The following is a 26,408-nucleotide window of genomic DNA, read 5'->3' as shown; positions in this document are numbered from 1 at the left end:
TCCTGTCCACAGTAGTAGATATAATGGTCATCTGAATTAAATTCACCCATTCTAGTCCATCTTAGTTTGCTCTTTCCTAGAATGTCCATGGTCTCTCTTGCCATCTCCTGTTTGACCACTTCCAACTTGCCTTGATTCGTGGACCTAACATTCCAGGTTCCTATGCAATATATCATATATCATAGAAAAGTAATATATGTAACCATATGGGAAGGATAAAAAATAACTTTTTCAAGGAAAAACTTTAAATGTAGTAGAGTTGTAAGTTTGCAATTGCAAATTTCAAATTGCAATATGAAGATCTTATCAAATGTTATAGAACTTAAATTTTTAAATACTGAGAAAGTAACTGCTGAATGAATATTGCAGAGCCACTTCATTAGTCTTTTTTTCTCTTCCTGTCTATCAGATATTCGATTCAAGTGGCAGCCATGGATTTTCTGGACCTCAGCTACCTCAAAGCTCCAATAATTCCAATGAGGTAAGGGTGGTTATAGGCGTCAGCCATCTTATTTTCCTTGGATGACATAAATGCTAAGTTAAGTGGAGGATGCTGGTTCCGAATCTTTACCTGAACCTGTTGAAAATAAATTTGGAACTCACATGATGCCGAGTAGGTAAAAGGTGTTTTCAGAATGCGAATTATTTTTGAAGGTATCTTAAACTCATGATAACTCCATCTCAAAGTGGTATCAGTCAGGTCAGTCACTCAGTCGTGTCAACTCGTTCAGCCCCATGGACTGCAACATGCCAGGCTTCCCTGTCCATCACCATCTCCTGGAGCTTACTCAAACTCATGTCCATCGAGTCAGTGATGCCATCCAACCAACTCATCCTCTGTCATCCCCTTCTCCTCCTGACTTCAATCTTTCCCAGCATCAGGGTCTTTTCAAATGAGTCAGTTCTTTGCATCAGGTGGCCAAAGTATTGGTGTTTCAGCTTTGGCATCAGTCCTTCCAATGAGTATAGCTAGACTGAAGTGGTATAGCTAGACTGAAGTCAGAATAGCAACTTTCATTTGTTTATCCCTATTCCTCGGGTAGTCCTTACTGTCATTAGAGAATTTAGTGAATCCAAACTTGCGTTTTCCTCCCAGAGTGTCAGGGGCCTTCCCACACACAGTACTTCACGCTGTGAGTCAGCATCCTTTGGTGGTACCCTCAGCAGAGCTGAGCGCAGGGGCTCCGTCTAGTCCCCAGGTCAGTTTCTGACTAAGCAAAGCCTCAGAGCCATTGCTGGGTGGAATTCTGGGGTAGGGTCAAGGTGGTTTGGGTCTTTTTCAAATCCACCCTTCCAATTAAAGCTGTCTTTTGTGTTACAATTTCTCTTATCTCCTTCTTCACTAAATCATTGTATCCTGGGGTTTATGTCCAATAAACGTCCAAACTATTTGTTGAGGCTAAAACCTGATTTTAAGAGCTTGGACACAATTTAATGTGCTTTTACAGAAGTAGGCAATATTATATAATAAATTAATTGGGGTAATTCAGTGAATTGGCGATAGTATTTGAAAGGTCTGAGGAATGGCGGAGTGTTTAGACCCTGTGATGGGTCTGGAGGGAGGTAAATGAGGAAATTTCTGGTGACCTTAAAATATATGCCATAGACGCCATCCCTTCTGCCTCCATGGGAAGTGGACCCAGCTGTGAGTACTGAGCAGGGCCTCAGTTCCATGGTTACTGTTGAACCACCTCTGATGGTTAAGCCCTGCTCGACGTGTCCAGAGATTTGGGCTAGAGAACTTCTGCTCAAAACCCTGCGCTCACCTCCCATACTCACAGGGCAGGGGCTGCCAGAGGGCAGCTCCAGTGAGCTGGGGTGGCTGTACCAGGCGGCCAGGTCGTGGGCACTGCTCCTGGCTGGCCTCCTTTTGCCACGTGTGTGCCAAGTCGCTTCAGTCACGTCTGACTTTTTGTGACCCTATGGACTGTAGCCCACCAGGCTTCTCTGTCCATGGGATTCTCCAGGCAGGGATTCTCCAGGCAAGAATTCTGGAGTGGGTTGCCATGCCCTCTTCCAGGGTATCTTCCCAATCCAGGGATCGAACCCTCAACCTCTTATGTCTCCTGCATTAGCAGATGGGTTCTTTTCCACTAGCACCACCTGATTTGACTAAGAGGAACTCTGTGGAAGCGAAGTTCCAACCTTCCTTTTTATAGATCATACCATCGAAATGGTAGACTTTTCATAATAAGTAATTTCCATTCTCTGCCCTGTTTTTTCTATATTAACTCAGAGCTTTTTTTCAAAATCCAGATCAAATACAGTCTACCAGAGATTTTACTTGATTAAAAAATTGTTTGTTTGCAAGAAGTTGGACCCGACTTAATGACTGAACAGCAACAGCAGCAAATTATATCATTATTGTTTGTTTGCTTCTTATTATCTTTTACTGTCAGTCATCCCACCAAGTATACATGTCATATCTCCCAGGCAAGTTTATAACTGGACCCTTGATTATGTGTTGGCCTTCCCTGGTGGCTTAGCTGGTAAAGAATTCCCCTGCAATGCGGGAGACTTAGGTTCGATCCCTGGGTTGGGAAGGTCCCCTGGAGAAGGAAAAGGCTACCCCCTCCAGTATTCTTGGGGTTCCCTATTGGCTCAGCTGGCAAAGAATCCACCTGCAATGTGGGAGACCTGGGTTCGATCCCTGAGTTGGGAAGATTCCCTGGAGAAGGGAAAGGCTACCCACTCCAGTATTCGGGCCTGGAGAATTACAAAGAGTCAGACACGACTGAGCTGCTTTCACTTTCACTTTTGGTTATGTGTATATTCTTAACCCATGACTCACTGCTAAGGATATAGTATTGCTTAATAAATTTGCTTATTGTCTGTATTAGATGTAGCCCTTTAATGGTTGAGAAGGACTGTTTGATCTGCAATAAAAGCCACATGGTTTTAAGGTCATATATTTTCCAGCATTGTGATAATTTAAATTTCCTACTTTGAGAGTTTAGAAATTGTATCATCAAAACACTTTCTATTAATAGAACTTACATTCTCATTGAAAATAAATTTTGCTAGTCATTAATGATCAGAATTAAGCTTAGTGCTTATTTAAATTGAGTTCAAATGACCAAATCATCTTCTTGTGATTTAATTAACAAGCCCCATTGGTGCTATAACCAGTGAGAGGAAAGTATTATTGTATTTGCTGTTTTTTTTTTTTTTAAAGCATGTATATTTAAACATTTATCCCTATTTGTTTTAACTAAACATTGCTTCTCGGTAGCAACACTGAAGAAATTCCTTTGACATAGAGGGCTATTTTAATGGCGTGTCGATCATTTCTGTCCTGTAGTACTCAGATAACTAGGTTGAAATTGAGTAGCAGATAGAATGAAGGGTATTTGATTTTTTTTATATCTCTGGTACTTAAGATTCTGCCTGTAGCTGGTTGAATAATTAGTGTTTCATTCTACTAGTTTTTTTTTTTCTGCTAATCATTCTTGGAGAATATTTATAACTTGCACAAGCCATCTATTTGTAAACAGTGTGTTATGTCCATCAGCGTAACACAGAAAGGCAGTCATTCCTGAGTGCTGGGAGGGAGGAGGGGTCACGGGTATTTAAAAATATTCCATTCTAATCGGTGCATCGTGTAACAGTCCAACAGTGAGTCACCCTAATTTGAAATCTGTTAATGTTGGAATCCAGCCAGTCTTATTTGAGCGGGTTTTTTTTAAAGGACACTTTGGCCAGCCAAAAAAGTGAAAGCTTTTCATAGGGTACTTCTTGGTGAGTAATAATACGTTTCAGTCAGAGTTTGAAGGGATGTGTTTGTTATGGAGATAGTGACAACAAATCCCCCGCTGAGGCTCTGGAAGGGAGCTACCCCAGAAGCATCATTGCAGATACCCTGGCGCCCTGAGCCTTGGCTCTCGCTCCTGGAAAATTGGCTTGGGGTGTCCCAACTTCGTGTGGCAGCGAGTGAATGAAGTATTGTCACACTAGTCCTTAGCTCCAAACTGGGGGGAAAATGCTTTTCTTTTCACTATGAATGAAACTGCTTACTCTTGACCATCACTCTGGTCTGTGTAAATAGAACACTTAGTCTGGAACCCTACATAACAGTCAGACGTGCACAGATGGATGGTACATAGATAGGTCTTTGTTTCCCTTTCACATTAACTGATGTTCGGGCATCCACCCAAGAAGGAAGTGAACACCTCCTCCTCTGTGACATGTTGCTGCTGTTAAGACAGCCAAGAGCACCGAGCGCCTTTTGTATTCTTCTCTCATCTCACTTGCTAATAGACCTTCCTTTTATCAGCAACTGTGGTGTGGGCCCGTCTTGTGACGGCCAGATTGTGATTTTGCCACTCACTTCCCTTCAGTGATCCAAGTAGTAATTACGAGCCATTTGATCCAAAAGCATCTGCTGTGAGAGCCCATGGAGTTTCAATTTTCTCTCCTTGAGGCACACTGAGCAGACGTAATTTGACATGTGCTTTCAAGGCCGTTAATGTGATGGTAATAAGAAATGCTTCCATAGAAGCTGCCCTACCTGGAAGGCGGAAGTGATTTGCACACCTTAACGGAAGTGGCTGCGGCTGCAGTTCAGTGATGTTACCGTTTGGTGGATGGCCACCCAGCCCTGGACCACATGGTGGTCTGGGCACCAGTAGTCACACGGTTCCTCTGGGTTTTGGCGCCAGGGCTGGTTCTCATGCAGTTCTTTACAGTGGCCATTGTTGAATTACAGTGGTCAAGCCTTTGTTCAGTCATGTCTGACTCTTTGTGACCCCGTGGACTGCAGCCTAGCTTGTCAGGCCTCTCTGTTGCTCATCATCTCCCAAAGTTTGCCCAAGTTCACATCCATTGCATCAGTGATACCATCCAGCCATGTTACCCTCTGTTGCCCTCTTCTGCTCCTGCCTTCAGTATTTCCCATCATCAGGGACTTCTCCAATGAGTCAACTCTTCGCATCAGGTGGCCAAAGTATTGGAGCTTCAGCATCAGTCCTTCCAATGAGTGTTCAGAGTTGATTTCTCTTAAGATTGACTGGTTTGATCTCCTTGCAGTCCAAGGGACTTTCAGGAGTCTTCTCCAGCACCACAGTTCAAAGGCATCAATTCTTCGGTGCTGTCTTCTTTACCGTCCAACTCTCACAACCGTGCATGACCACTGGGAAGTCCACAGCTTTGACCATACAGACCTTTGTCAGCAGAATAATGTCTCTGCTTTTCAGCACACTGTCTAGGTTTGTCATCACTTTCATGTCTAGAGGCAATCGTCTTCTGACTTCATGGCTGCAGTCACCATCCGCGGTAATTTTATTTGACTTGATTTACTAGTCAAGCCCAATATGGTGTAATTCCATAATCCACGTAGAACTTCAAAAGCGATCTTTTACATAGTCGATGGCCGTTTACAGTTTGTGTAGTCCCTTCAAATGCCCTTCCTCATACTGGTCTCCTGATTTCTCTGTGGGACTGGTTTGCTTCAGCCCCTTATAAAGGTGAAGCCCAGAGACATGACCTGACCAGCCCTGACAAGGCTGGGATTTGACCCAGATTGTCTGTTTATTGTATTTTTGCTGGTTTATTTGTCTCCTCCAAGAACTGGAAACCTTGAACTGGCTGACTGGAAACTAATTTTGTGGGGAGGGAGGGATGGAGTGGGTGAAGGGGTATGTGATAGTTTTGACAGAGGTAGCCAGCCAAGGACTTCTGGGTGGTGGTTTAAAAGATTAAAGTAGTGTCTTTAAGAGTAAGCAGAGAAAAGGGTTTTCCAGACACGTCAGCTTGCTGGGATTGTTTTCATGATTCTCTATTCCTTTTATGAAAAGGAAGGTGAGAGACTATCTTATCTGACTCACTGAAAATGAAGCATGTGATTTCAGTGTGGATAACATTGACCCTTAAGAGGATCCATCCAGTTTGTTTTTTTTTTCTTCAAGTGGGCAAATCTTCCAACAGCCTAGGAGATGTATAAGCATCATAATCACTTCTACATCCTTGGTACTCCTTTTGAATAGCCATATTTCACCTTTTTTTAACTGCTTATACTTCTAGGCTGTGTGTGTGTTATGCGTAGGAAAAAAACTACAGGTAAATTTTCACTGAAGGATCTCTAAAGAGAATCTGAACCTTCCCGAGCCTTGGTGTTGATAGACCTCTTCTCGATCATTCAGTTGACCTTAGGTCAACAGTGTAGACTCAGGAAATGTTTTCTCAGAGCACAAGTAGGCACAAAACCTTGTTTAATTGAATAGAATATGAATGTTTCTTTTGTCCCTTGTCGCATCTTCTCATTTGCCCGCATAATTTTCTAGCTTAGAACTTCTTAGTTCTAAGAAGAAAACTTCATAGTTTTCTCTAGCCTAGAACTTCTCCACAGTAATCCTCTTTTAGTTTTTCTTCTTGAAACTTTAGGGAGGATTAAGAACTTGACTGTGGAAGTAGATTCTGCATTCTGAAAATGGGCAGCTCTTACCCTCCAAGCCCATACATGGCTGAATTTCTCATGGCATCCTGTTCAACACCTATGGATTGGGGGTGTTCTGGGTGCAGGATGTCCTGTGTGAAGGGCTGAAGGACACACCGTGTGAAGGGCTGGAGGACACACCGTGTGAAGGGCTGGAGGACACACCGTGTGAAGGGCTGGAGGACACTGTGAAGTGCTGAAGGACACTCTGTGTGAAGGGCGGAAGGACACTGTGAAGGGCTGAAGGACACTCTGTGTGAAGGGCCGGAGGACACTCTGTGTGAAGGGCGGAAGGACACTGTGAAGGGCTGAAGGACACTCTGTGTGAAGGGCCGGAGGACACTCTGTGTGAAGGGCGGAAGGACACTGTGAAGGGCTGAAGGACACTCTGTGTGAAGGGCCGGAGGACACTCTGTGTGAAGGGCTGAAGGACACTCTGTGTGAAGGACTGAAGGACACTGTGAAGGGCCGAAGGACACTGTGAAGGGCTGAAGGAGACTCTGTGTGAAGGGCTGAAGGACACTGTGAAGGGCTGAAGGAGACTCTGTGTGAAGGGCTGAAGGACACTGTGAAGGGCTGAAGGAGACTCTGTGTGAAGGGCTGAAGGACACTGAGAATGAGGAGGACAGCGCCTCTGCTGTCATTCATTCATCTCAGCACCTGGGGGGCCTGAGAACAGCCTAGAAATGACTCTCAAGCAGGCTGGACTTTGCTACAGGGACATCGGAGTGTAGACACGTCTAACTGAGTGGAGTTGGGGTTGGGGTCGGGGGAGGGCAGGGGAGACTTCCTAGGAAAGAAGGTACCATTTGAAATAAGGTTGAAAGATACATGTGAATTCAGGACAGGAGCTCTGGGGAGCGTAAAGCAGGCGAAAGAAGCGGGGGTGACAGGGTCTGGAGGCAGGAGGGTGCTCCTGTGGGGAGTCGGGGGAGCTGGAACATGGCGTGCCTCGTGCCGTAACCGAGAGGAGTAAGGCAGCTGGCCCGTGTGCCTTTTGCGAGAGGTGACTAACGGCCAGGCTGATGTTTCGATAGACTCACACTGGGTTCCAAGGTTCAAATTCCCACAGTACGACAGTCACAGCTTCCTGTGGAAGCTGGGGCAAGTTTCTAGAATTTTCTGAGCCCTGTTCTTTTCACTGTTAGAGAGTCGGGACCGCGCCTGCCTCCGAGGGCTGTGAGTGAAGTCGTGAGGTCTCTCTGGGATGAGGGGAGGGTAGTGGTGGATTTGTGTTCCCCGTGTCCCTCCCCCAGCTCGTCCATCCTCCGTCACGTTTTCCCCGCTCTGCTCTGAAAGTACAGCCCTGAGCTGCTTTGCAGCAGCAGTCAGGATGGTCTGACGGCCCCTGGTCCTGGCTCTTTGTGATTTCTTACTCCACAGTGACCTCTGCCGGGGTTTTGGTTTGATTCTGAGCGAGCGGAGTTTGAGAGGCAGGGCCTGTGCCTTTAAGCCCGTGCCTGCTCGTTGCTGATGCCCTTGGCTGAAATTGCTGCTCAGGTGGACCGACATGCCTGAGGTTTAACCTGAGAAGCAAATGGGACCCACGTGAGATGGGACCCTGCGGGGTACACTGGGGTCCATGCTGCTTGCCTGAGTCCTTGGCTTCAGGCCTCTGCTTCTTTCTCTCTCTTTTTCTTTGGCAAGTGTGGTTCATATACATTCTGGGCTGTGATCATCTTTCCAGGAAAATGGACAGGAAGTGACAGAGCCAGAAATGTCACTTCAAAGATGAGTACCACATTTAAAAAGACAACACAGGAAGATTGATTCTTCCCTTTCTTTGCCTAAACCTGTTTTTTTTTTTTTTTAATTTTTTATTGCGGTACATATTCTAGTATTTTAATCCTATGGTATAGTGGAATCTTGGAGAAGGGCATGGCAACCCACTCCAGTACTCTTGCCTGGAGAATCCCCTGGACAGAGGAGCCTGGTGGGCTACCCTCCATGGGGTCGTTAAGAGTCGGACACGACTGAGGTGACTTAACACATAGGGGAATCTTGTGTGCGTGCATGTGTGTTTTTTAAATGCATGAAATTCAAGGTAAAAAATCTGTCAGTGACAACTCTCATGGTGGATGTTCATGATGTGTTGATGATGAATCTGTGTGTAACATTTTCTGTAATGTGAGGTATTTTCACATATAATCTCTTTTGTTCACAAAATTTGTATTATTGATTGGTAAACTTAAGCAGTTGTGTTGTAGTAGTAATACCCCTATTTACAAAATAGGAGGTGCGGTTCAGCACAGGAAATGTCCTGCCCTACTGTTGGTTAAGGGCTGTGACATGAGCATCAGTCTTTTGATTTCAAATCCCCAAGTTTTGTCTTTACCACCAGACTAATATGAGAGCCTAGCCAGAGGGGAACATTTCTGAGTTGATTAATATGTACACATGTTAACTATTTTTATTTATAAATCATAGAAGAACATGTTAGCATGAGGTCATGGAGTTACTGTGAGGGTGAAGTTTAGGAAACAAAACTTCCTTGGGGAAAGCTTCTGAAACATGGTTTGTTTGGGGATGCTTTCTGAATGAGTGTCTAGCTGAAGATGGAGAAACATTTAGTCTAGGACTAGGGGGTAATTTTTAAAAACAAGTAGAAATAAGAGAAACATGCTTGGATTAAGTTAAGTGCAGTTCATGGTTAGTATGCAAGCAGGCTTCAGAGGCCATGGCCGAGAGTGTGTCTGAAATTCACTGGGATCATGGCTTAGACATAGACTTCATGGAGCTCCTGGTCATCTGGACAATTCTAGAGCAGTAAGAGTGGATACTGAACAGCCCTTCATTGACTGCATTGTGCTAACTTGGGCTAAGAGGCAAAGTGGCTAGAACATGGGAGGAGGAGTTGATGGAGTTCAGGCAGCCTCCCAGGGCGTCAGTTGCATGTGGGTTAAACAAATGAGGAAACTCCAGGCTTGTCTGCCCCAGAGGGTCATGAGAAGTCCTAGATGTGAGGAGTGCAAAAGTGCTAACTCTGAATTCAGCGGGCGTTTCCCCATAACTTCCCTCATTTGCTTGTCAAGCCCACCCTTTCTTTTGGGATCCCCAAACAGGTGGATGACCTGCTACACTTATACGGGTCAGTGGCGGATGGTGTTCCCCGAGACGGCACGTGGGAGAGCCAGGTTGATGTTCACTTTCAGGATCATCAAGCCGTGACTGTGATGATCAAGCCGGAAACCAGAGTGGAAGATATTCTGACTCTGGCCTGCAAGGTAGTGGATTTTGCTATAGAAATATACTTCTGAATGGGAATAATCATTAACATTGCCCTCCTATGCCTGCTTAATTTATGTGGTGTTTACAACCTTACTTTTTACAGGAAGGAGCAAATTTGTTAATTAACACATTAATTATGACATTCTCTTTCTCCATGTTTTAGAAGAATAGGTTGAGTCACAGCCCCATGCCTTCATGAAGAACTTGAGCTATCTTACTGAAATTCTGTATATATCCCTTTATATCTGGAATAATTATGAAGTCTCTTGTTATTTAAGGTATTTATAGATGGTATTCTGTGAGAAAGTGGCATAAACTTTGCAATGGTTTGATTTGATGCTAGTTTTATCAAGTTTCTCCAGATTAAATGAGTCACTCAGTATCACTCACAGTTGCTTCATGGAGATTGTTATGAGATGGTGTTTTATTCATTATTCAAACTGGATTTTATTTCTGAAAAGAAAGTTTATGATATATTTTACAAGAGAGCCCTCTGAGATCCATGAAACAGACTCAGCTGCATCAGATAATATGCTTTCAGACCACCAGATGGCGCAGTAGAGCTGAAATATTTTTAAGTTTTCAGAGAAAATGCAAAAGTACGAAATGGTTAAAAAAATGTCGAGTTTGGTAGCTCTTTACCACAAATGCTTATTAGATAATCTTTCATTTTAGTCCTCCTTTTTCACTTTGACTTACACCTTAGGATTTCAGATATCTTTATATGCAGCTTATACTGTTAATGAATTTAATTTTCTTTTGCTCCATTATGTCAGGCAGTCAATAGTATTATTCAATAACAATAATATCAAATTGGTAAATATTCTGATAGAGGAGGTCAGACGTAGTGGGTGAATCAGATCCAGTTAGAACATAGGCTTGAGATAATTTCTCATTGTTGAAAATGTGTCTGAGACAGAATGTGTGGATGTGTATATATATGTGTGTGTATGTGTATATACACACACATATACACATACACCTTTTCCTTGTCAAAAATGGTTGGCATAGGAAATTCGTAATTCTGAAGTCTGCAGAATATGAGATGGTTGACATTTCACAAATTACTTTAGTAACAGGAAGCAATTTAAATTAAGGTACTACCTGTCTGTTAAAACAGAACAGTTGCTGATGGTGAGGAATATTCTGCTATCAGATATCTACCACCATAACTGCTTCAAAATACATCTCTTGCTTTTAGTGATAAGTGGTATCATTTAGAGAAAACCTTCTTAAAAATAATTTCCGTTTTTTTCTCACACACTGAAACTTGAGCTCTTGTATATATTTAAACTCAGCAAATTATAGAAGTTATTTTTAAAAGAAATTTCCACTTTTTTAGTGAACAATGGCACGTTTAGAAAGAAATTTAACATCTGAATAGCTGTCTTTTTCTCGCTAGATGAGGCAGTTGGAACCCAGCCATTATGGCCTACAACTTCGGAAGTTAGTGGATGAGAACATTGAGTACTGTATTCCTGCACCGTATGAATATATGCAGGAGCAGGTGAGTGTTCTTTGGCTTTGGTAAGGGACATCTGAAACCCATCCATGGCCCCTTAATTAAAAAAAAATAGTGTTGTTCGGGGGAAAAAATTCTGTTTAAATTGACGTCTAGTTTGGAAACAGTCAAAATAAATTTCCAAGATACTATGACTTCAGATCCTCTGATTTTGTGGGTCTTCCCTTTTGCAGGTTTATGATGAAATAGAAGTCTTTCCACTAAGCGTGTATGATGTGCAGCTGACAAAGACCGGGGGTGTGTCTGACTTCGGTAAGGAGGAGGAACGTGCTCATCAGAGAACCGTCTGGTCTATTCTTGCCGGGTTTGCCCCAGTATCTTTGGACCTAATATTCTTTTCTTCCCATTTTCAGAAACTATTGACAAGAGAGTCTGAGCTTCCTTTCTCTTCCCTCTTTCCTATTATATTAGCAGACTAAAAAGATATGTATTATTATTAGGGGGAAATGCCGAAACACTTGAGAGGAATGAATGTAAAAACTGAAGAGAAATTTGAAGTGATGGTGATAATAATGACACAATGAGTTCATCGTGTGCTAGGCGCAGTTCTTAGCTGATTAACGTATGATTCATGCAACAGTTTTTTCATCTCGGTGTCTGTGCTCTTAGCGCTTCACCTGCCTGAACTCTCCCCACATCTCCCCGCCCCTATTCCCTTCTTTCTGAATGTGTAAATCCAAGAACTGACTAAAAGTCTCCCTTCCTTGAAGAAACCTTACTCAATTGCTTTACTTTCAGTTTGATAATTAGGGGTCAGTATTATCCAAATCACTTCATAATATTTAATTCTTGCATTTCTGTTGGTCTGTGTTTAAACTTGGCTCTTTATAGTCTGTGCTCATATCTTAAAGTTCCTTCCTGTCTGTTGCTTTGTCTTCTTCCAGAGAAACTTGATTAGATGGTGGTGGTTGTGGTTTAGTCCCTAAGTCGTATCTGACTCTTGTGATCCCATGGACTGTAGCCTGCTGGCTAATGATCAACAGATATCTCCACAGAAAGATTATTTCTTGTGAGATATATTGATATAATTATTTTCTTTAAAATGACACAACCTGATTGTAATATATTAAAATTTTCCATTTTATGATTTGTTGGGGTTTTTGGTAAAATGATGTTCCTTGTTTCTAAATTCTATGGCATCTGTCTGGCCCCAGAATTTTTTTTTTTCTGTTTTGTACTATCTCTATAACTTTTTTTTTTCCATTTATTTTTATTAGTTGGAGGCTAACTACTTTACAATATTGTAGTGGTTTTTGCCATACATTGACATAAATCAGCCATGGATTTACATGTGTTCCCCATCCTGATCCCCACTCCCACCTCCCTCCCCATCCCTTCCCTCGGGGTCTTCCCAGTGCACCAGCCCTGAGCACTTGTCTCATGCTTACCACAGCACTGTTTATAATAGCCAGGACATGGAAGCAGCCTAGATGCCCATCAGCAGACGAATGGATAAGGAAGCTGTGGTACATATACACCATGGAATATTACTCAGCCGTTAAAAAGAATTCATTTGAATCAGTTCTAATGAGATGGATGAAACTGGAGCCCATTATACAGAGTGAAGTAAGCCAGAAAGATAAAGACCAATACAGTATACTAATGCATATATATGGAATTTTCAAAGGTGGCCCCAGATGTTATATTGGTTTTCCTCTCAAGGCCTCTGAGCATTTTGTCTATGTTTCTATTGGTCTCACCCTGCTCTCCAAGGTCTCCTTTGGTCTGTCTTCATTGCATCTGAATGACTGATGGGAGATACTTGAAAAAATACTCTTTAGTGACCATGATCTCCCAGGCTCTGCGTGAGGCACAGAAGAAATAAGGGATATACCATTCTTCCTGTTGTCAAAGAATTCCCAGTATTTATGGCACCAAGACATGGAAATGTGTGTTCCTACCATGGAGTCACAGATGAGGGCACTTTTGGAGGATGGAGGGAGACATTTAGAGAAGGGCCATCTCACCTGGGTGTCCCATGTAGTCCCATTTAGGGCAAGCAGTATCCATTCAAGTATTTCTCCACCTATTCAACGTGCCTAACCCCATACAGAGTTGTTTCTTAACAAATACTGTATTGAAGTGAATTTAACTTATTTTAATAAGACTTTCTTGATCTCAATTAAAAAACAAATTGTGGTAAAATACACATAATATAGGGCTTCCCTGGTGGCTCAGGTGATAAAGAATCTGCCTGCAATGCAGGAGACTCAGGTTTGATCCCTGGATTGGGAAGATCCCCTGGGGAAAGGGAATGGAATGGCTGGCTACTCATTTACTTCATGGCAAATAGATGAGGAAACAATGGAAACAGTGACAGACTTAATTTTGGGGAGCTCCAAAATCACTGCAGATGGGGACCACAGCCATGAAATTAAAATACGCTTGCTCCTTGGAAGAAAAGGTTATAACAAACTTAGACAGTGTATTAAAAATCAGAGACATCACTTCACTGACAAAGATCCATCTAGTCAAAGGTATGGTTTTTCCAGTTCAGTTCAGTTCAGTCGCTCAGTCGTGTCCAACTCTTTGCGACCCCATGAATTGCAGCACACCAGGCCTCCCTGTCCATCACCAACTCCTGGAGTTTGCTCAAACTCATGTCCATCGAGTCGGTGATGCCATCCAGCCATCTCATCCTCTGTCGTCCCCTTCTCCTCCTGCCCCCAATCCCTCCCAACATCAGGGTCTTTTCCAATGAGTCAACTCTTCACATGAGGTGGCCAAAGTACTGGAGTTTCAGCTTCAGCATCAGTCCGTCCAATGAACACCCAGGACTGTTCTCCTTTAGGATGGACTGGTTGGATCTCCTTGCAGTCCAAGGGACTTTCAAGAGTCTTCTCCAACACCACAGTTCAAAAGTATCATTTTTTTTGCGCTCAGCTTTCTTCACAGTACTTTCCAGTAGTCACGTATAGATGTGAGAGTTGGACCCTCAGGAAGGCTGAGCACCGAAGAGTTGATGCTTTCGATCCATGGTGCTGGAGAAGACTCTTGAGAGTCCCTTGGACTGCAAGGAGATCAAACCAGTGAATCCTAAAGGAAATCAGTCCTAAATAGTCATTGAAAGAACTGATGCTGAAGCTCCAATACTTTGGCCACTTGATGTGAAGAGTCTACTCATTGCAAAAGACCCTGATGCTGGGAAAGATTGAAGGCAGGAGGAGAAGGGGTGACAGAGGATGAGATGGTTGGATGGCATCACTGAGTTTGAGCAAATTCTGGGAGATGGTAAAGGACAGGGAAGCCTGGCGTGCTGCAGTCCATGGAGTTGCAGAGTTGACACGACTTAGTGACTGAAAAACAACACATATCATAATTTCCCTTCATAGCAATTGTTAAGACAGGTTAAAATGACAACTCAGTGACATTAAATACATTCATGCTGTTGTGCAACCATTAACACCACCTGGTTCAAGAACTGTTTTTTATCTTGCAAAACTGGGACTCTTGTAAAATAGTAACTTCCCATTCTCTCCTCTTCCACAGCCTCTGGCAAGCAGCCTTTTATTTTCTGTCTCTTTAAATCTGACTGCTCTAGCACCTCTAGAAGTGGAATCATGCAGTCCTTGTTCTATTGTGGTTGACTTTTTCATGTAGCATAATGTCCTAAACCTTTAGATCTGATACACTCCCCCGTTTCTGCCCCTCCTAGATAGCTGTGCTTTCAAAATAGCTGTCATTTAGACTTTCTACATACCCTACTTATGTATAATGTCAGGAATACAGAGATGGTCAAGGAAATACTGCCCGTTGACTTAGTGTCAGGAACTTAGACTTGTTTTCTCCTTTTATTTTCCTTCCTAGGGTTTGCAGTGACCGCGCAGGTGGACGAACATCAGCGTCTCAGTCGCATCTTTATAAGCGACGTCCTTCCCGACGGCCTGGCGTATGGGGAAGGTCCGTGTGGCAGGCGGTATCTCTCTTCTCTCTTAATTCTGTGCAGTGCAGTCTGGTTAGTGAAATTTGCTCATGATTTTGTCAGAAAACAGGTTCTCCTAGAATTTTAAAGAAAAGAATTTTGAATGCTAAGGCATACACATACACACACATGTGTGTATCTGGGTATATAGCAATAGAGTGTGTGTGTGTGGTTTTGGAAGAGACTCTATATATATATACACAGGGTACCTGTGCGTATGTCCATGTAGATGGAGAAAGAGATGGTGAGAGCCAGCCAGCAGGCAGACACACCAAAGGTTATTTCCCAGCAGGCTGAACATCACTTAGAGCAGTAATTAATTTGAGTGACTCTTAAACTATTTCTTCTAATGCTAGTCTTCAGACAGCTGAAATTTGCTATCAGTGGAATCTGATTACTGCACAGTTTGGCACTATCTTTGAAGGTAGCAACAGAAGAGCCCCTAAGAACACTAAGCAAGTTGAATTTGCAATCATCTTTCATCTTAAAACATTCCTCTCGGTCACCTCTCTCTCTTCTTCCTCTGTGTCCCCTTCCTCCTTCTCAGGGCTGAGAAAGGGCAATGAAATCATGACCTTAAATGGGGAAGCTGTGTCTGATCTTGACCTCAAGCAGATGGAGGCTCTGTTTTCTGAGAAGAGTGTCGGGCTCACTCTGATTGCCAGGCCCCCGGACACAAAAGCGACTCTGTGTTCTTCCTGGTCAGACAGTGACCTGTTCTCCAGGGAACAGAAGAGTCTGCTGCCCCCTCCTAACCAGTCCCAACTTCTGGAGGAATTCCTGGATCACTTTAAAAAGGATACGGCAAATGGTAAGGTTCTGTTATTTCTCCCTTTCTTCACTGCTGGTATCACCAGATAATATTTTTAGGCTGTGTTTGCTTGCAAACTGAGATTATTTAGCTCTGTTCAAAGAATATTTTCTCATTTCTTAGGGGAAGAACACAGATGCCAAGCAAACTGATTTGATACAGAATTCCATGCGTTTTAGTAATTATAACTCTTTTAGTGAAAATAGAAAATAATTGTTTTCACATAAAGTAATATTCCTTAAAATTACAGTCTTAAAAATAAAATCACCCATGATATTTAGTGTTGTAATTACTTGGTTATTCAGGGAAACAAAAGCCAACATAAATGCCAAAGTTGATTTTTCTGTTTAGTTGAGTGTAAGGCAAAGCATTTTGCATCATTTATTGGGTTTTAAGAACAGTTGATGCATTTCAGTTCTTTACCTCTTTTGCTGAGTACTACTTTTTCAATATATGGCAAATTTTTCATGTAGGTCATAAATTTTAAAATTTTGTAAAGGCCTGAAAATGAAAAATTGTATGCCAGTTTGGTGAGATTTCCATTTGAGGCAGTCATTTGAAGGGCCTATTCAAGGGCCCAGTCATTTCTGGGCCTATTATTGGTACACATTTCGTATTTTTACAGTCTGGTAAATGAGAGACTCCAGCTCACACTGAAAACCTGTTGTTTCTTCTGTACCTGGGAAGGAGCCGGCCAAGCCCCGACAGGAGCCTGAGCCTGACAAGCACATGAAGTAATTTTTATTCTTAATTACAATCATAACAGATTTCTAATGGAAATCTCTGCATGATCACCAAAAATGAGTAAAAAGACACAGAAGTTAAGATCGATTTAATTATAAAGCAGGTTTATTAGGTCACTTTGGTATTAAAACATCAGATGGTAAGATTTGTGATTCAATAAGGTATATACTGCCTTTTCCTCCTCTAGAGATTTCCCTCCAATTTAAAATGCCATTACATTGACGATTGGCATATAAAAGTCAGTGTCATAAAACCAAAAATATGATGGAACTAATTAATTACCTGGTTATATTGGGGACGCGATTCAAGTCGCCCTGGGCTGCTTTACAGGTCTGAGTGTTCCACACAAGACATCATGTGTCCATTCGTTGGATTCATTATTCTTGAGGGATACATTCACTGCCTGTTATATCTCTATGTATTTTATCATAATAAGAAATCACTGCAGAGTCTATAATACTTTTGGTAGTTACAGGAGTGAATTTCTACAGAAAGCAGCAAAAGAGGCCAAATTTGACTCCTTCCCCCTCGCCCCTACCCCCAGCAGTTGAAAATCAACCAGGTCGTTAATCTTGGTTTTTACCTTTTTTTTGTTGTTGTTGCAAGGATCCAGCATAAGAGGAGGGCCTAGATATGTTAGGTGATCATTAAGCACCTGTCCTAGGCGCCCATTCTTACAGGCTGCAGCTTTATAACTAAGGACACCCATGTCTGTGTGTGCGGGTGCCTGAGCTCAGTCAGATTGTTGTTCAGTTGCTCAGTCGTTTCCGACTCTTTGCAACCCCGTGGACTGCAGCACGCCAGGCTTCCCTGTCCTTCACCATCTCCCGGAGTTTGCTCAGGCTCATGTCCATGGAGTCAGTGATGCCATCCAACCGTCTCATCCTCTGTGACCCCCCTCCTCCTGCCCTCATCTTTCCCAGCATCAGGGTCTTTTCCAGTGAGTCGGCGCTTCACGTCAGGTACCAAAGTATTGAAGCTTCAGCATCAGTCCTTCCAATGAATGTCCAGACTGTGGCAGTGCTTTTCCACCCTGGTCTTACCACAGGTGCCCCTTGGCTAGAGCGTATCCGGCTTCTCATCCTCCCTTGGATGGTCTGTCACCACCCTGCTCTCCTGGTGAGACTGCTCTGTGGGGCTGAGACAGCGGCTCCCCAGGGATTCACTGTCCCCTCCACTGCTCCACAGTAACGTGCTTGTGTTGGAAACAAAACGGCCGCGAGGGACTGCTTTCCCAAAGGCTTGGCAAACATGGAATTTATTTACTCCCCCCATTAATTTCTGATTTTTAAAAAAATTGAATCATAGTGGATTTATGATACCGTGTTGGTCTCAGATGTGCAGCAAGGTGACTCGGTTAGATACATACATACCTTCTTTTCCATGTTCTTTTCCTTCGTGGTTTATCACAGGGTGTTGAGTTTAGCTCCCTGAGCTATTTGTTGATTATCTATCCTGTGTATGGTAGTTGGGGCACCTGCGAATCCCAGATCCATCCCTCCTCCACCACCCCTGGCCCGTGGTTTATTGTCTTTTTTGAAGTAGTTGTGTAGCCTGTGAAGCAAGTTAAATGCCTGTGGGTGGATGTCTCCAAGGGGAAGCCTGTCTGTTTTGAAGGTTGTGGGAGAAGAAATTAAGCGAGGGGAGAGAAGAAAAAGAGGGAATCTGTTAGCTGAGCCTGACATAAGAAGTCATGTTTGTGAAAGTGTAAGGTGGGGGTGGTGTGGTGGTGATGGGGCTGGGGTGTTGGTGGGGTGATGGGGATGGTGGGGGTCATGAGGGTGGGGGTGGCGGGGTGGGGAGGTGATCGGGGTGGGGTGGTGGGGTGGGGAGGTGATCGGGGTGGGGTGGTGGTGGGGGTCGTGGGGAGTGGTGGGGTGGGGTGGGGTGAGTGGCGAGGTGACAGGCACTCAGGCTTCAGGTCCCACCCCATCTGGGCTTGAGTTTGGGCCTGCCCTTTACCGGCTGTGTGACCCTGGAGGCAGCGCTCAGCCAGGGAGGGGTGGACGTCGGTGGATGACACCCCAGCCTCCCTGTCCCCTGCTGAGACAGTTCTGGGGTGCGCCCCACAGTTCTTCTAGGTGCAAGGGAAGTCGATTTCTCATCTCACACCTTTCACACGCTTTCTGCCCTCTGGGTTTGCCAGCCACCATCCCTCTCTTGGGCTTCCTGGGATCACCTTTAAGATAAACTTCTGTACCCACCACTTGGTGTGGACTCTGCGTCTGGGGGAGTGCAAATGAGGACTCCGAACCTGGGCTCCTCATCTGGAGGACAAGGCTTATCTCGGCCCAGGGGTCTGCCATGATCTTGAGCCAGTCTGAATCTCTGCACCTCCAGCCCTGCTCCTTGGGGACAGGAAGTCTGAACCAGGGGGTCTCCTGTCCGCTTCCCGCCGTGAGCTCGCTGTCTCGTTACAGGTTACCTTGACTTGCCTTGGTGATGAATTAGGAAACAGTAGTCCCACTTTTTATGCTTAATTTTCTAAATTACACACAGAAAGTAATTTAAATGATTTTGAAAAACAATTTTTCATACAACTTTGAGTGTTACTGAAGAGTGGTCATTTCAGAGTCTGCCTTTTCCTAAATTTCGCTTGCTCCCAGCATTGCCAGAGGCAGCCTGGCACTCAAAGGAAACTCTGTTTTGTTTCCCCAAGAAGCCAGTCTTTTGCTTGTTAATAAAAACCACACAGCGGGCTCTTTGGAAGGGAAGACCTGCCTTTGTTTTTGTTAATGGAAACTGAAAGAACATTGGAACGTGGAGGAAGAAGACTCCCTAAGCAACTGTTCCAGGCATATTTTAACTGTCTGGGTTGAATATTCACTGAACCTTACTGGGTACTTGAAATACGGTACGCCCTGGGGTAAGCGACACGAGTTCAGGGCTTCCTGTCTACTTGTGGTGTGATTCAGGTATCCAGAATCTATTTACTAAATTTAGCTTTAGTCTCTCGATCAGGTTTGAGCTGGGCAAAAAAACCAGACCTTCTTTACATATAAATATAGGCTTCCCAAGTGACATTAGTGGTAACGAACCTGCCTGGCAGTGCAGGACACCTATGAGATGTGGGTTTGATCCTTGGGTTGGAAATATTTCCTTGGAGGAGGGCATGGCAACCCAGTCCAGTATTCTTGCCTGGAGAATCCCATGGACAGAGGAGCCTGGTGGGCTCCGGTCCATAGGGTTGCAAAGGTCAGACACAACTGAAGTGACTTAGCACGCATATATATATATGAGACTGTCCCATGGAACTTGGGGAATAATAGAGTTTCTGTTCAGGTTCCATGCTTTTCTAGAAAAGAAGCATCCTGCTGGCCTTCTTGAGACTCACGATGTGTGTAGTGTTTAGGGAAGTGGTTCTCAGACTTCACAGTGTTTAATAAGACTCACTTGAAGACGTGGAAATTCAAATTCCTGGGTCCTGTGGCCAGAGAGCCCCCTTCAGGCAGTCTGGGGTGGTGCCGGCTTTGTCATGGACCAGGGTTCGCTCATGGCTGCCAAGGCCAGTGGTCTGAAGGAGGTGGTCTGCTCCCCTGCAGTGCGACTCACCCTTTCCTGAACCCTTCTGTGCCCAGGTCTTGAGGATTAAATGAGACAAATGTATATAAAGTTCCCAGCAAATGACTGCACTTGTACCTGTGTGTTGGTATTTTCTCATGCAGGGATCCCATGCCCCCAGCCCCGACCCGGTCCTCAGCACACTCAGGAGGCAGCAGACTGGTTTGTTAGTTCCCCGGAGTGGGTCTCAGCCCACCCTTGGGAGACAGTCCCCAATCAGCGGATTGATACACTGATCAGTAGAGAACTTCCATCAGTCACCGGCTTGGCTGTGATATTCCCATGATGCTGTGAAGAGTGGAACGGGCGGGGATACCCCAACAAGTGTTGGGTGCTCAGTACCAAGTTCCAGTGTATCCTTAGGGTTGAATGACTGTTTGATTCCTGCCTGTAAGGGTTTGAATTTTTGTTCTAGTTATCCACAGAGGGAAAGAGAGAAGAAATGTCTAGAGGCTGTGTTTGACTTGAGCAGTAATATCATCTGGAAGGACTTCTTATTCAGAGAAATAGTTTTACCGCTGGAATTTCCCGGAGAAGTCAGTGTTATTTTTGAGCCCACAAGGCCACCATTGAAGTCATCAGACATGCCAGCCCTGTTGATACTGGGTTCCTGTTATTGCTGTTTTTGATTTATATTGAAAAGTCCCTTTTCCAGTGTATGCCATCTTTTGAAACATTTCAGTAGCTTTTAAGAGTGTCTCTTTGGGCATAGACTTCCTGAACAAAGTCTTTATGTAAACATTGAACGTGATGTGACATTCATGTATTCTCCATCTATAAACAACTCTTCATACGGCCTCATTAGGGTTGGGGTATATATAACAGGAGACAAAATAGAAAAGACCTACGTTTCTACTTCCATGTAGATAATGTCAACCCAACCAGTGCTTCTCACAGGATGATGAAGGTAATTGCAGCCTGAGGCTCTTGTTTTAATTCCCCACCCCACTTTGAATCAGTCTCTCTTTAAATTGCTATATAAATAGGGTAGACTGTCAAGCTACCAGAAGCCACTTAGATGCAAATTTGCTCTTTGGAATGAATTGCCCCTGGGAATGTATGTATCCGTTATACAGCTTTCTACCAGGGGAAGAATTATAGAGCCAGCTCTGATGTGGCAAACCCGCTTATTTCCTGTTTATGAGAGTGAGGGCATTTCGGCTTCCATAGCCTGGTTTAGGATGACTAACAACATTCAGCTCAGAAAATGCGCTGTTTGTGTGTGGAAATACTATTACCGAGTCTGTCTGGTTGACACCCCAGATCCCCAGATGTCAAAACATACTCAAGTTTCTAAAGATGGTGGGTACATGTAAAAATTTTTTTAAAAATCTGAGTGGGAAATACTGATTTTACCAGGACACAGAGAACTTTGGTCTCCGAGTTCATAGTTTCTTCCAATGGTGCTGAAGACAGTTTTCAGTTTCATTAGCGGGAATGAGCATTATAGCTTTCTGTTAGCAGTACTAGGGTCCTTGGGTGCTAATCCCCTTGTAAAACCTAGTGTTGTTGGGGAATTTGTTTTCCTTTTCCCATATTCATTCATTCATTTATCCACTTGTTTATTTAATAAATAAACAATAACATAAAGCGCTGCAGGTATATCACAATGAGTCAGACATTATTTTCTACCCTCAAGGCACTTATAGTTGAGTAGGAAAAGTAACACACTTGTAGATAATAACTCACATTTGGAAAAAAAAAAAAAAAAGACTTTTTCAATGAAGAGAATTAGAGGTCCAGTTCAGAGGTAGAATTCCCACTGATCTTCTGTTAATTTTGAGTAAAGGAGTCCAAAGAGAGAGGTGTGAGGACTGGAGGAAGGTGAGTGTGTGGTCTGAGTACCAAACTCAGATGGATCAGATAGATGGGCATTTTGTGGACTGGGGGGTGTGTGGTGGGAGTGGGGAGGGCGTTTCATAGAGAACGTGTGGCCTGGGACACAGGCCCGGAGCAGAGGCCACGTGGCTCTGTGCTAATGGGAAATAACATTGTAAAGTCTGTTGGGACCAGAGTGTATAAAATCCTGAATTCCTGAAATTTATAACAAATATATCATGGCAAGTAAGTGAAGAAGTGAGCAAGTATTGGCCTTACTTTTCCCTGCCCTACAGAAAATTCAGAGCATTTGTCCGGTCACTTAAGGAGCACCAAAGTGTGGCTTGAAATCCTTCCAGAGTAGATACTCTTACCTTCTGCATATTCGGTTTATTATTTAACTGTTAGAGCTTCATTCCTTTGGCTCTCCCAGTATTGCTTTTAATGATCAGAAGTCCCGTGTAAAACAAAGACTCTAATAAATGTTTTTTGGGGAAAGAAAGAACAAGTGAATTACTGTTGGTGCCTATAAAAACAAAGCACTCCTCAGCACTGTAATGCCATGTCCACTAATGGTGTGGTCCTCGTGGATCCCCTTCAGAGGCTTGACTAGCCTGGCTTCAGGACAGCTGGGGGTGAGGAGGAGCCTGTAGCCCTGAGGATGAGGCAATGTTGGAGCTGAGGGAGAAGCTGGTAAGTTAAATTTGCCAGCATTTTGAGTAAAACCAATCCTATTTTCTCTCTCCTAACAAGACATGCAAATTCATTTTCAGGTCAAAATCTACAGAATTTCTCTAAAGAACAGGGCATGTAATTTCTGTTAGCTGCATCACTTTTAAAATAGCCATTTGAGACTTTGGAATGACTGGATCAAATGCAGTCACCTGTGCGTGTAGAGTGAGGCAGATGCCTGTGAGGTAGTAGTTCTGTGAAACTGTTAGCTGTTATCAGAAAGAGGAAACATTATGTAGCCGGTTACACACGAGGGGAAAAAAAGGTCTGACCCTTCCTGTGGATGTTACGAGTACTGATTGCCAAATGATGCTTGTCTGCATTTCCAGTTTTGTTCCCCTTCTTTTCGAATGAATTATGTTCCTGACTTAATTCTTCCCTAGGAAGGAATTGGACTCAGGAAGAACCAAGTATGGACATCTTGTTTTTAGCTCTCACTTCTAGAGACAGGTCTGTCATGGCTGTATCTTGAATTTCTTAGATCTTTAATATATGGGCGTGGTATGAAATTCCAGCAGGATAAAAGGTTAAACTGTGATAGGTAAGTCCCCCTAAGTGGTATAGAAATGGTAGTTAAGAGCAACTAGCCAGACAACCTGGGCTCAAGCCCTGACTCCAGGCTTACCCATTTATTAACTGTATGGATTTGGTTGTGCAAGTCACTTACGCCATCTATGCTGAGTTTTTAGCAAGTGTAAAATAGTCCACTCTATTTTTATGGGCTCGATGAACTAATAGCTGGAAATGAAACTGTGCCTGTCATGTAGACTGTGCCTACATAGTCATGGTCATGTAGATGTTAGTTAAACAAGTCAAAGAGAGAAATTTCTCCCACCCTGTCCTTGGCTACCTCGTTTCTCTCCCAAAGGTAATCACTGTCCTTTGTGTCTTACTCATCCTGGCCTGGAGACTCCTTAAATGTTGGGGGGCATGGTGGGATATTTCTCGTCTTGGTTTTTACTGCATTATCTTCATACATGTTGGGATAGACAGAATAATGGCGCCCTTGGACTGTCTCCCTCCTGATCCTGTGAATATGGCAGAAGGAGTTTACCTGGCAAAAAGGGACTTCAGAGATGTGATTCAGTTAAGGGTCTGGAGATGGGGGGATTATCCTGGATTTTCTGGAGGGACCTGAAGTCATCACAGGGTCTTTGTAACAGAGCGGGTGGAGAGTGAGAATCAGAAGATGTGAGGACATCAGCAGAGGTTGAAGTGATGCTAGCTTGTGAGCCAAGAAATGCAGGAGGCTTCTGGAAGCTTGAAAAAGCCTGGAAACAGACTCTTCCCTTAAACATCCCGGTGGAATACAGCCCTGTTGTGACCACGTTTAGTTTCCTGACCTCCAGAACACTAAGATGATGCATTGTGTTTATGTGCCAAGCATTGTGTTCGATGGCAAAGAGACAAAAATAAAGGACCACAATCCCCATGGGGTGGGCAGCTACAGCCCTCATGCTTGGCCCTGAGCATTTTATTTTAATTCCTCATCTTCTAATGCCTCTAAAAGTGAAGGATTGGATGAGACAGTTTAGCATTTTTTCAAATTCAGTTATTTAATATGATTAAAGTACCAAGTTAAACAACTATAGGAATGTGCATTTATTACACAAGCTTATGAAGCAAAAAAAGCAAAGTAGTGGATCGAGAATTCCATTTGGTTTTGCAACAAATCTCATTAAATTATGTCTTTAAATAGAATCAGGTCTTGACTGCTGGAGAGAAGGTGTTTGTTAAGGCTTCGTCATAATAGCAGGCTGTCTCAAATATAAAGATCACCAAGAACCTTAAGAGCACTAATTACCCCTTACGTCACCCTATGAAGCAGAGATGTGTTATTAGCATTTTACTTTCACAGCTGGGTAAATCAAGGCACAGAGGCACATTGAGTTGCTGGTAACTTGGACAAGGTCACGATCAGTGACCTTGGGAGAGAACTGTTTCTTGTTTTTTTCCTCCAGGTAGGGGAACAGGCTTTTAACCACTCCCACCCCCCACCCTTTGAAATATTCCTCTCTTAACGCACATGGAGTAAAACTCAATAATAATGTGCCCTGCAGTAAAGCAAATTTAGATGTAACTGGATTGATAAAGGCCCTTGCCTTCTTATCTGGGTTCTTATCTGGGGGCTGGGGCTTGCAATTAGGAATTAACTGCCTTGTGATCATTTGGGGCTTGTTCAGTGCAAGGAAAGCCCGATGGTTTCCTAATCATCTTACTAATCTTTATTCTTATGCTTTTCTTCCTTCCTTCCTATTTCTCCCTCTCCCCCTCTTTCTCTCTTTCTATAATTCACACTGATTTTCATTCACCTTGCAGCAATGCAATCGTATATTTCATGTGACTTAGTTCTTTGACACCTACTTATGGTGGAGTTTTCCTGTAACTAATTTCTCTCCTGTAAAATCTGCACTGACATCTTTACCTTTTAAAATAGTTAAGTATAATTCACATACCATAAAAGTCGCCTCTGAAAGTGTACAAATCAGTGGTTTTTAGTATACTGACAAAGTTCTGCAACCGTCACCACTATCTAGTTCCAGAACATTTTCATCACCACAATTAAAAAAAAAAAAGGAAAGAAAAGAAACCCTTGTGCCCATCAGCAGTTTCCCCTCCTTTCTGCTCCTCCCAGCCCCCGACAATTGCTCCTCTGCTTTCTGTTTCCGTGAACTTGCCTGTTCTGCTGTTTCACAGAAATGGAATTGTACAATATGTAGCCTGTTGTGTCTGCCTTTTGTTTAGCATGATGTTTCTACCTTTATCCGTGTTGTTACATGAAGCAGTACTTCATTCATTCATCCTTTCTATGGCTGAATAATGCTCTTTTTTAGCCCTCTTTAATCCCACCGTACAGTAGGAGGTGGTCTTCAGTTTTCCTTTTTCTTATAGCACATCCCCCAGTAGAAACTTGTGAGTAATTTGTTGTTAGGATTCTTCTTCAGGGTCTTAAGTTTTTAAATTATTTATTGTGGCTGCCCTGGGTCTTCACTGCTTCGCGTGGGCTTTTCTGGTCGCAGCAAGTGGGGGCTACTCTCCAGTTGCTCGGACTTCTCACTGCGGTGGCATCTCTGGTCACAGAGCACAGGCTCTAGGGCGCTCAGGCTTCATAATTGTAGGGCACGTGGGCTTTGTTGCCCCATGGCATGTGGAATCTCCCCGGACTAGAGATCAGGTCCCTGTTACCTGCCTTGGCAGGTGACTTCTCAATCACTGGACCACCAGGGAAGTCCTCTGTGTCTTGAATAGAATTCCAGCTAAATAGCTTGTAAGGGATTTGAATTTACATACTTCTTTATCAAAGTTCTTTAAGTATCAGAAATGCAGTGTGGTGGCTGTTACATGCCCCTGAATATAACTGGAACATCTGGGGGTGGTCCTCCCAGCTCTACAGGGATCAGGTTCTGGTGGAACAAAAACTTTGGCTGAAGATCCTGTGGCCATGGACTTTGGACTTCCCATCAGGGACCCGGATAATGTACCGTGGAAGCCACCCCCTGGCCAGCACAGCCATAGCCTCCCGGAGCACCAGGACATGGGTGCACCTGCGTTCCTTCCCCTGCTCCGGGAAGGCCTCCGAAGCCACCCCATTGTAATGCGCATGGAGGTGCCTGCAGCACATGCGTGCCTTGGAAACACC

At 43.7% G+C, this 26,408-nt stretch overlaps 1 protein-coding gene across 2 annotated transcripts in view; it reads left to right on the top strand.

Annotated features, from left to right (window-relative positions):
* TIAM2 (TIAM Rac1 associated GEF 2) overlaps positions 1-26,408 on the top strand; it is a 236,261-nt gene that overhangs the window by 155,548 nt on the left and 54,305 nt on the right. For both annotated transcript variants that reach the window (XM_065931068.1, XM_065931069.1), the window contains 6 exons: positions 410-481; positions 9,493-9,654; positions 11,061-11,165; positions 11,354-11,432; positions 14,988-15,080; positions 15,650-15,913. In XM_065931068.1, coding sequence (XP_065787140.1) covers positions 410-481; positions 9,493-9,654; positions 11,061-11,165; positions 11,354-11,432; positions 14,988-15,080; positions 15,650-15,913 — 775 coding nt within the window. The remainder of the gene's footprint in view (positions 1-409; positions 482-9,492; positions 9,655-11,060; positions 11,166-11,353; positions 11,433-14,987; positions 15,081-15,649; positions 15,914-26,408) is intronic.

The sequence above is a fragment of the Muntiacus reevesi genome, chromosome 3 (genome assembly GCF_963930625.1).
Source record: "Muntiacus reevesi chromosome 3, mMunRee1.1, whole genome shotgun sequence".
Taxonomy (NCBI): domain Eukaryota; kingdom Metazoa; phylum Chordata; class Mammalia; order Artiodactyla; family Cervidae; genus Muntiacus; species Muntiacus reevesi.
Note: the sequence above shows the minus strand (reverse complement) of the source record. Positions and strands in the feature narration are given on the sequence as shown.